A 10,873-nucleotide genomic window follows, 5' to 3' on the forward strand; every position below is an offset into this window, starting at 1 on the left:
ATGCGAAGACCTAGTCTCGAGAGTCGTCAAATCTGACTTCACTACCTTTGTGAGGTTGAATTTGTTGCGACTCGCGTTTCAAAGTCCCAAACCCTCCTAGAGCGCATCTTCCGTTCACCAACCCTGCGATCATCCCTACAGAGGACGTGGTCATCTCAATACCCATTCTTCGATGTGGTGTATCGGTCCCGTTTCATCCTTTCGTTGCAGCGATTCTCAGACGTTATGACGTATCGCCTTTTCAGCTAACACCCAACAGTTATCGCACTGTTCTAGCATTCTATGCGATGTACATGGAGTACGCCCATAGGGCTCCGTCAGTAGAGGAGTTTAGTTACTTCTATGACATAAAGAGCGTGGGTCTTCATAATGGCTTCTTTTGCTTTAGTAAATGGGCGACTTCTGAAATAAACGGTATTGAGGGGATGGTCTCGAACATGGGCGATTGGAAGTCGAAATGGTTTTATATTTTTAAGGTTCCTGGGATCAGGACTGACTTTAATCGCAGACCCAGTATGTCGCATTTTTGTTGACTTAGATAAAACTTGTTACTTTGCTTTTCGAGATCTTTTGCTAACTCGTTCTTCTTTGTTGTCATCGCAGATAGACCAGCTCGACCAACGCTTGACGCGAATAAGAAGGGGGTAGCCGAAATTCTTGGGAGTCTTCCGGTACAAGATCGCGACTGGCGATTGCTGTGTACGACTGCCAAATTGCGAGAACATAAACTGATCCCTGAGAACGCGAGTCTTCAACGGGAGCCAGTATATAAAGAACCTTCTGAGAAACAGCAGGAGCGGATAGATAAACGTCTTTCTAAACAAACTCCTCGACAAACTTCAGGTAACTCGCCCTTTTGCTATAAATTGATGGATAGGATTGTGATTTTTACTTATCTGTTCCTTGTGTTGTAGACATGACTTTCTTGAAGTCTGCCCCTGTCCTGAAGATCAAGCAAAAGGGTGGAACACCAGCGACTTCGCCGGTCGTTGCCCAGAAGAGGAAGAGCGATGTGATGACTTCGCTTGCTGCAGATTCCTCCAAGAAGTTGGCTAAGACTACTCAGGACAAAGGGAAGAAAGTCGTCATCGACTCTCCTGTTCGTGCTCGCGATTTTCTGGCCATGCAGGAAAAATTACTGGCTGAGATTCCATACGAGGATCTTGCTTCTCGATCTACTGAACTGGCCGTGCAATCCATGGCTTTGTTTATGAAAGCCGCGGCTACTCCTTCAAAGGAAACTGACTCGCTGAAGAGGCAGAACGTCCATTTTCAAGAGAGCATAAAGAAGCTGAAGCAGGAGGTGGCGAGGATGGAGGAGCTTAACAAGGCCAAGGAGAAGGAGCTCGAGGAAGTCAACAGGGCCAAAGAACAGGTGGAGCTCGAGCTTAAGAAGTCGCAGGACGCTAACGCTGAGATGGCTCGCGACTTGGAGGCTGAAAAAGAGAGTGGGAAGAAACAGTACGATCAGGCTGTGTCTGACTATATTTACACTACTCTTTCCAAGGTCCCTGACTTCGACTTCTCGCTGCTTGGAGCTGAGGCTGCGGAAATGGCTGAAGCTTTTCGCGCGATGTCTCCTACTCAGACTCAGGGTAACCTTCTTGATGAAACCGAGGGAGTACAGGCTGAAGAGGTCGAGAATGAAGTCGTGAGCAAGATCGCAGACGAGGCTGCTCCTGATGAGACTACTCCCATCGTTCCAGGCGTTTGATTATTTGCTATCTTATGTTGTTTGTTTAATTTTCACTCTTACTTTGTTTTTTTATATATGCGGTACACGGGTACTCGCACTTCTGTACTTGGAGAATTTTATCTTACTTTTGGACATCTTTCTATCCTCGCAGGGATAGCTTACGTTTTATATTTACGCAGTACACGGGTACTTGCGATTTTATATATATATTTAACTTTGATCACAGCTTGGTGTGAACGCAATTATATTTAACTTTGATCACAGCTTGGTGTGAATGCAATTATATATATTACAGCTTGGTGTAACTCGGTAAATTAAATTACTCGAAAAACTTAATAAGTGATTTTATTCAAGCAATCAGTAATACATGCGGGTACCATGCCCCTATACTTAGGAAGTATTTTGAACAAAAAATATCTAAGTATAAGTACTCGAATTATCATAACTGAATAACGCAAATATTACTGATAATAAAATTTCAAGCTCTCGCTATTCCATGCTCGTGGAATCGCGGTTCCATCGAGTGTTGCGAGTCGATAAGTGGCATCACCAATTTGATCTGCGATTTTGTATGGTCCTTCCCAATTGTCTCCAAAGACCCCGTGGGCTGGAACTTTGGTATTTGGCATTACTTTTCTAAGGACCAAATCTCCTACTCGCAGAGGTTTTATCTTTACTTTCGAGTTAAAGTACCTTGCTGTTCGTTGTTGATAAGCCGCGTTTTGTAGTTGCGCTTTATCACGCTTTTCTTCTAAAAGGTCAAGGCAAAACAACTGATTCTCGCTGTTCTGCGAGATATCGAAAGCATCTCTGCGCAAGGATCCCGCCCCAACTTCTACTGGTAACATGGCTTCGCACCCATAAGAAAGTGAGAAGGGTGTTTCGCCAGTTGTAGATCGAGGGGTTGTATTGTAAGACCATAGGACTTGCGGTAATTCATCTGGCCATGCCCCTTTGCGGTCTTCTAATTTTCCTTTTATGGTGTGTTTAATTATTTTGTTGATTGCTTCGCCCGCCCATTGCTCGGCGGGTAAGCGGCTGCGAGAAAAGGCTTTTTTAATTCCTAAATCATCGCATAGCTGTCGCATCTCTTTACAGTCAAACTGTTTCCCATTATCCGAAATGAGCTTGTGCGGAATGCCAAAGCGACAGATGATGGAAGTGTAGACGAACTCGCGTAACTTCGTTGCTGTGATGGTCGCGAGTGCTTTCGCTTCAGCCCACTTTGTGAAATAGTCAACCGCGACTACAGCATATTTGACTCCTCCTTTTCCCTTGGGTAACTCGCCAATTAAATCAATTCCCCATATTGCAAAGGGCCAGGGACTCGTGATAAAATGGAGGTTACTTGGGGGCTGGTGTGTGTAAGTGGCTATTCGCTGGCATCTATCACATCTTTTTGCAAATGCGAGGGCATCTTGTCGCAATGTTGGCCAGTAATACCCTTGTCGCATAATTTTTAGGGCAAGGGAATTACCTCCAGTATGATTGCCACAAATTCCCTCGTGTACTTCACGCAGTGTATAACCGCAGTCTTCTCCACTGATACATTTGAGAAGTGGTTGACTAAAACTTCTGCGATACAGGCTCTGGTCATATATCACATAGCGGGCTGCTCGTTGTCGCAATTTCCTTGCTTCTACTTTATCATTAGGTAAGAGCCCCTTGTCGAGGTATGCGAGGATAGGGGTCATCCAGGTAATCTCCTGAACGTCATCGATCTCCATGATTGTTTCTCGATCTATGGTTGGATGAGACAATACGTCTACCGGAATTACATCGAGTAATTCGGCTTCTCTAGTGGAGGCCAGTCGGGCCAAGGCGTCTGCATGGGCATTTTGAGTACGCGGTACTCGAGATACAACTACATGTTTGAACTTCTGCATGATTTCGCGAACGATGGCTAAGTATTTAACCAATCTTCCGCCTCTCGCTAGGTATTCTCCACTTACTTGACATACCACGATTTGAGAGTCGCTAAATGCTTGTAGGTATTCGACTTTCATCTCGAGAGCCAATTTCAGACCTGCGATTAAAGCCTCATACTCGGCTTCATTGTTAGATGCAGAGAATTCGAAACGTAGAGCAGCGTGTACCTTGAAATTATTGGGACTGATTAACAATATCCCACTGCCAGAACCTTCATTATTTGAGGCCCCATCGACATACAATGTCCATACCTCTTTGTCTATCACGGCGATATCATTTCCACCCTCTACAACCGCTACCTCTGTGCTCGGGAACTCAAGTATAAAATCTGCTAGGGCCTGCCCCTTGATCGCGGTTCTTGGTTTATACTTGATGTCGAACTGACTCAACTCCATGGCCCACTTTAACAATCTCCCCGATGCCTCTGGCTTTGCCAGAATCTGCCTTAAGGGGAAGTTTGTCAAAACTTCAACGCTGTGAGCCTGGAAATAAGGTCGCAATTTTCTTGAGGATATTATCAAGGCAAAAGCTAGTTTCTCCATCTGGGGGTAACGCGTCTCGGCGTCCAATAACCGCTTACTGACATAGTACACCGGGTGCTGACGTCCTTGGTCCTCGCGAACAAGTACTGAACTGATCGCATACTCGGAGACTGCTAAATAAATAGACAAGACCTCTCCGTGCAACGGTTTTGAAAGAATTGGAGGTTGCCCCAGATGCGCTTTTAACGCTTGAAAAGCCTTCTCGCATTTCTCGTCCCAATGAAACCTCTTGTTACCCTTCAGGATCTGAAAAAACTCTTTACACTTGTCAGAGGATCTGGATATGAAGCGGTTTAAGGCCGCGACTTTACCTGTGAGGCTTTGAACCTCCTTTGGCTTAGTCGGAGACGGCATTTCTACCAATGCTCTAATCTTCGCAGGATTGGCCTCTATTCCTCGCTGATTCACCATAAAACCGAGGAATTTTCCGGAACCCACCCCAAAGACGCACTTCAAGGGGTTTAGACGCATCTTATATCGTCGCAATATGTCGAACATGGCCTGCAAGTGCGTGATATGATCCTTCGCACGTTGCGACTTTACGAGCATATCGTCAACATATACCTCCATCGTCTTTCCAATCAAATCTGCGAACATCATATTCACTAGCCTTTGATAAGTTGCACCTGCGTTTATTAAACCAAAAGGCATGACCTTGTAACAGTATAATCCTCGATCAGTAATGAACGAGGTATGTTCTTGGTCTGGTTCGTACATCGGGATTTGATTGTATCCCGAGTATGCATCCATGAAGCTCAAAAGTGCGTGGCCTGCAGTGGCATCGACAAGCTGGTCGATGCTAGGAAGAGGAAAGCTGTCTTTGGGACAGGCTTTGTTCAAATCTGTAAAGTCGACGCATGTATGCCATGAGCCGTTGGGCTTTGGCACGAGTACCGGATTGGCTAACCAGTCGGGGTAAAATGACTCCCGTATAAAGCCGCAGGCAAGGAGGCGGTCAACTTCTTCTTTCAGCGCTTGGTACCTCGCGGGGTCCATTTTGCGGCGCTTTTGTCGGACACCTCGCACTTCGGGGTCAATGTTCAAGCGATGACACATGACCTGTGGAGATATCCCGACCATATCTGAATGTTTCCAGGCAAAGATATCAAGATTTTGTTTCAGAAAAGTTGTTAATTGTTCTCGCAACTGTATGTTTAATCTAGAACCAATTTTTAAAACCTTGTTATTATCTATAGGATCTATAGGTACCTCGATTGTGTCTTCCGCGGCTTGGGCTGCGGCGGTGTGATCAAGGATTCTTGGATCCAAGTCCGGTTTGTCTATGTGCGGTACCTCCTCGATCCTGAGGATCTCCTGGCGAGGTGGTGGTGCGTCCAAAAGGTGGATAACATTCACCGTCCTTTTTTCTGCGAGCTTGACAGCCGCATTGTAACATTCTCGAGAGTCAGATTGGACTCCCCTCACTGACCCTACTCCAGAGGGAGTAGGGAACTTCATGGTTAGATGATAGATCGAAGTCACGATCTTCATCTCCTTCAGAATTGGCCGTCCAATTACGGCGTTATATGCTGAGTATTGATCAATTACTGCGAAGTCGGCCATCGACTTGGCAGTTATTGGGGCAGTTCCCAAAGTGATTGGGAGTTTGATCATCCCTTTGATGGCTATGACATCTCCCGTGAAACCGTAGATGCTCGATGTCATTGGCCGCAAATCTTTTTCTTGTAGCCCCATTTGCTTGAAGGCTTGGAAGTTCAATAAGTTCACTGAACTTCCATTGTCGACCAATATGCGATGGACATTGTCTCCTCCTACATTGGCGACTATCACAAGTGCGTCAGAATGCGGGTGGTGGACCCATCTCGTATCGCTCTCCATAAAGACAATGTCCTCGCATTCTCTTTTGAAGAGCTTCTCTGGCCGTTCACCAAGATTGTTCACATTGGTAAGCGGCTTCTCTCTGGCTTCTCTGGCATATCGTTCCTGTGATTTGCGAGAGTCGCCTGCGATGTGTGGCCCTCCGATTATAGTCAAGATATTGCGAGGTGCTCTAGAGCCACTCGCATTCTGGTTTTCTTCCTTGTCATCCGCTCGGGGGTGACTTTCCTCGCTCCTTTTATACTTATCGAATTTTCCCCTTCTGATCAGTTCTTCAATTTCGTCCTGCAAGACCCAACACTCAAGGGTAGTGTGGCCGATATCCTTGTGGTACTTACAGAACTTTTTGGGGTCTCTTCGATCGCGATTTCCCCTGATGGGGGGTGGCTTCTTGAAGATGCCGTTCCTTTCCTCAACCGCATAGATGTGGTCTCGAGGTACGGCAAGTTCGGTGTAATTGACAAAGCGAGGTCCTCCTTTTCTTTTGGGTGAGGACTCCTTTTTTGGAGGCGACTTGGCCAACTTCGGGCTTCGCGGTTTGCGTGGACTGCGTCTCCTGGGGCTTCGGCCCCTGGAATTCTTTCCTCGCGGACTGCGGGACCGCGACCGCGGTATGGGTGATCGCCGCTTGTTCTTGCCCTTCTCCAATTCCGCCAAGGAGTTCTCGATCCTCTTATGAGGTTCGGCCATGGCGAAGAATTCTACCAAGGATTCTGGCCTGCGGGCCTGTAACTCTTTCCAAAAGTCGGTTCTTGGCAAGACACCTGTTATTAACATACACACAAGCGAAGACTCGGGGGCCTTCTCAACTTTTGTTACTTCAGCGTTAAAACGCTTGAAATAATTCTGCAAAGACTCACCAGGTTCTTGCTTGATGTTCGCCAAAGTCGTATAGGGTGGCCTATACGTCATTGTGGCCTGGAAATGTGTGAGAAACAGATCGACGAAGTTCTCCCATGTCGATATTGATGCCTCTGGTAATTGGGTGAACCAATCATGGGCATTCTCCTCGAGTGTGGCCGCGAGAATGCGACACTTCGCGAGTTGCGGCACCTGGTCCACTTCCATTATGGTGTTAAATTTTTCTAGGTAGTCTAAAGGGTTAGAAGTACCTTTGTATTTGAGGGATTCGGATAAACGGAATCCCTTTGGAAGTTGGGCCTGTCGCACTTCTGCGGTGAAGGGCGAGGTGCCGTGCAGCTTGTAAATGGGCTTACGCTGCTGCTCGAGCATCTTCAAAGCTTACAGAAGCATACTTTGGTCGATTCCTCCTGTCGCAGGAGGCGGAGTTGCTACAACAGTAGGGCTCGCAGCCACTGCGGCAAGGTTCGAAGGGATATTAATCCCAGTGGTCGCGATCGGCGCGATGGGCGGGTTGTTAACTGTGTTGACACCCTGATCGCCCGTATGGGGATCATGGAGCGTCTCCGTGTTACGCGGACCGCGGGAGCGCGCCCTAAAGACTGCATTGAGATGATCACGCAGATCACCTCGGTGTACACGGTAGCGTCCTCCTTGCTGTGTCTGCACAGAGCCAGACCTCGTATACCTGCTTGGAGTACGGTCATGCGAGGAGGAAGAGGCTGACTCTGCGTCGTTATCCCGAGGGTGACGACTGCGAGGGTTGCGGCGCTCAGGATCCTCGTCGGTTTGTGCGCTCTGGTTAGGTAACCTTGCGTATTGGTCTCTTGACGTTGGGTGATTCAAGTCCAAGACTTCAGGATCAGTTCGTCGTTCCCTGCGTGCATGGTTAGTTTGACGTCTAGAAACCGTTACCTGAGGATTTTCGTTACGAACGGCAGGGACCCGAGGAGGGCGTCGAGCTCGGCTCTGTCCATCCACCTCGGCTTGTAGTGCTCGCAACTGATCCTGGATTGCAGCGTATTGATCAGTCGTGAGCTGGACCACTCCTTCGGACACGACCGCCGGGGTGACAGGGGGAAAGTGCATGGTTGCTGGTGGTGTGGACGTGCCTCCGACCTGAGGACCAGTCGTCTCTGGAAATAGGTTGAGTGGTCTGATATTGCTCCTCCCTACCCCGCCGTTGATGACGTCTACAGGTGGCACTCCGGTTCCAGGCAATGGTACGCTCATCGATCCAATGTTGATGGATTCATTGTTAGCTCCGTTAGCGTGATTTCCAGCCATGTTGAGTGATGTTCTTTGAATGTGAACAGAATCTTACAGTCGATTTCCCACAGACGGCGCCAAATGTTGTTACTGATATTTCGCAACACCAAAAAGTACAATTTAACTGGAAAAAGAGAGAATTATTTGAGAGATGACAAATGCGAGTATTCGACCTAGAATGGCGAGTACTCGAATTAGGAATGCGAGAGTAAACAACAAAGCTGGAAAAATAGATGAGACGGTGAATTATAGTGGTTCAGTCAGATTTCGTTCTGCTTAGTCCACTGTAGCAAGGGATTCGTAGGTCCATTTTCACGGTGGGTCACCCCTTTATATACAAAGCAGGTGCCCAATCGGTTACAAGAGGATCACATTTATTGTTAATCCATTATTTACACATTGAATTGCAATGATTAAACTCAAACAACGTTAACATTAATAAATGTATGACAGATACTGAATTCATCAACGTATGCGTCTTTCGCATCTGCGAGTTGACCGTTCATGTTCCGTCTGTTGAGCTCGTAGGATCGCACATACGTTTGGAACGTCTGCGTCCTTAAGTAATCGCCTGTTGTAGACGTCGCATGTTGAAGCTGGTAACTTCTGGACATGCGAGCTTATATTGGTCCGTTAGGGCTGTTGGGTCGCTGGGACCAAATCTGCCTCATAGAGCATCGGTCTCCATACTCGTCGCGGAGGTATAGAGGGGGACACTCGCACATGTTCTGACATATGCGAGTTGGGTCTACCCTGCATGATGAGGATTATGGTTATGCGGTGCGACTTAGGTCGCACCCGCAATATCTCGCTGGTTCTATCCTGGGCGAGGTCTAAACTTCGAGAAGTCTCTCACGGACATTTCAGCTTTCATTGGGAATCTGAATACACGTGTCCTTTTAAGGAGGAATCTAGTCTCGAGTTTCTAGGCGAGAGAAATCTCACTATAACAGACTAGTAACTAATCATCAACATGTAACTCGAAATTTTTGGGGAGGTAAGTTTGGATATAATTCAAAAATCAATTTAATGATCTTTGAACTGCATATCTACTAACTATTTCTCCACCCCTTTCAGTTCGCAAGATCTTTAACCACTTACCTTAATGGTTTAACCATTGCTAGAAATTAATGAAATTTTTCAAACATTTCAAATTTCTTTGCTAAAAGGTATAATCTAGAGTTATCGTTTTAAGAATACAACGAAAAAACTCATATCCACCCCTGAATGTACATCCATCTGCGAATGAGATGAACTACTTTCAGTGGATATAGGCATATTAAACTCTTTGCAGAGATTGATCTTGTCAAATCCACTATGAACAAGATACAAATGCCATAGATTAAAAAAATGGTAGTGTCTATTGATGACATAGGTTTAGTTACATCAAAGAGTTCTTAGAATACTGCAAGTGGATCCTGGTCACAGAATACCTAACTCATATTCCATACAGTTTTAATCCATTAGTAGAAGATGGATATTAAACACTTGAGAAAGTGTAACTGTATTGTATTCTGGAATTAGAAATATAAGAAAATTTCTATTTGGAATTTAAAATTAAAGTCAAAGACTTAAATTTATACCAAAAATAATGAGTAATTCTATCTTGGACCAGCACTACTAATACAAACTCTAAGTCAGATTGGCCCATACAAGTAGGAGATTTCTAAGATTGAGGTTTTATATCAATTGGGAATAGAATTTCGGGATTATAATCATATGCGTTATTTAATTTCTTAAGAGAAAATATAGAATGACATGAAATGATTTATAGACCATTCATCCAATGATATATTATGGAGCTAATTCGAAATGAATAAGCTAAGAGGAATTAGGATAATTTCGTTTATAAATAAGAATCCAACGATGCTTCGATTAGCGAAAGACAAAGTAATCTTATTTATGTAATCTTCTTATTTCATATTGTAAAAATACTAGTCTAAGGTGTCATCAATTGATGAACAGCTAGATGTTGCATATACAATATTTATCTTTCGAGATCTTACACTATTATGTATGTCTAATGGTGAAAATCCATTAGGGATTTATCTCATTAGAAAAACAAATATGTTAGACCAACAATGAAGATTCGAAATTAAACTACAACTTAATAACAGAAAATAACATGGTTCAATATAAATTCATACACAATTCAGAAATTATAAACATATAGCAAGTAGGAATGACTAGTGAAAATACTAAAACATACAATCCTAAATAATTTCCAAGGTTTTTCAACAAACTGATACAGTGTCCCGTTTAGGCGAGAGTCAAAGCATCATCCATTGAATAGAGTTGTCAGCTCATCTAAAATGTTAAACATTCTAGCAACCTTTTATTCGATCAAGATTGGAATTCAGCGTTGTCCCGTTTAGGCGAGAGTCAAGGCAATTCTATCTTATGAGCTTCCACCATTGTTTCATAATTTGCAAGTCAAGTATGGTCGCCACCATTAGGGTGATCCATACCATACAAAACACTTACAAACTACTTATCATGCGAGGTTAAACGGTGCGAAATTGCTAATGAACGTTCCTCCATTAGGGAGAATTACTCACTAAAACAAACGCGGTGTAAAACCCACAATGGAGATAGAATGTCTTAATAATAATCAAGCTCATTATTTAAAGTGAGTTGTATTTTCTTTGATTCTCTTTATTTAATTTATTTATTTTAAATATATATTTATTTAAAATTTCCAATTTAGAATGAAAAATTCTAAATATAAATTTTAATT

At 44.4% G+C, this 10,873-nt stretch overlaps 1 protein-coding gene across 1 annotated transcript; it reads left to right on the forward strand.

The window, feature by feature from the left end:
* The first annotated feature begins 557 nt into the window (after window positions 1-557).
* Window positions 558-1,714, forward strand: LOC133031382 (uncharacterized). The gene is made up of 2 exons (XM_061104866.1): window positions 558-843; window positions 915-1,714. The coding sequence occupies exon 2, from the start codon at window positions 917-919 to the stop codon at window positions 1,712-1,714; it is 798 nt and encodes a 265-aa protein (XP_060960849.1). The 5' UTR covers window positions 558-843; window positions 915-916.
* The last annotated feature ends 9,159 nt before the right edge of the window (window positions 1,715-10,873 follow it).

The sequence above is a fragment of the Cannabis sativa genome, chromosome 9 (assembly GCF_029168945.1).
Source record: "Cannabis sativa cultivar Pink pepper isolate KNU-18-1 chromosome 9, ASM2916894v1, whole genome shotgun sequence".
NCBI lineage: Eukaryota > Viridiplantae > Streptophyta > Magnoliopsida > Rosales > Cannabaceae > Cannabis > Cannabis sativa.

What these genes read in the sequence shown, in the direction of transcription:
- LOC133031382 (XM_061104866.1), top strand. Translation starts at nt 917, where the DNA reads ATGACTTTCTTGAAGTCTGCCCCTGTCCTGAAGATCAAGCAAAAGGGT.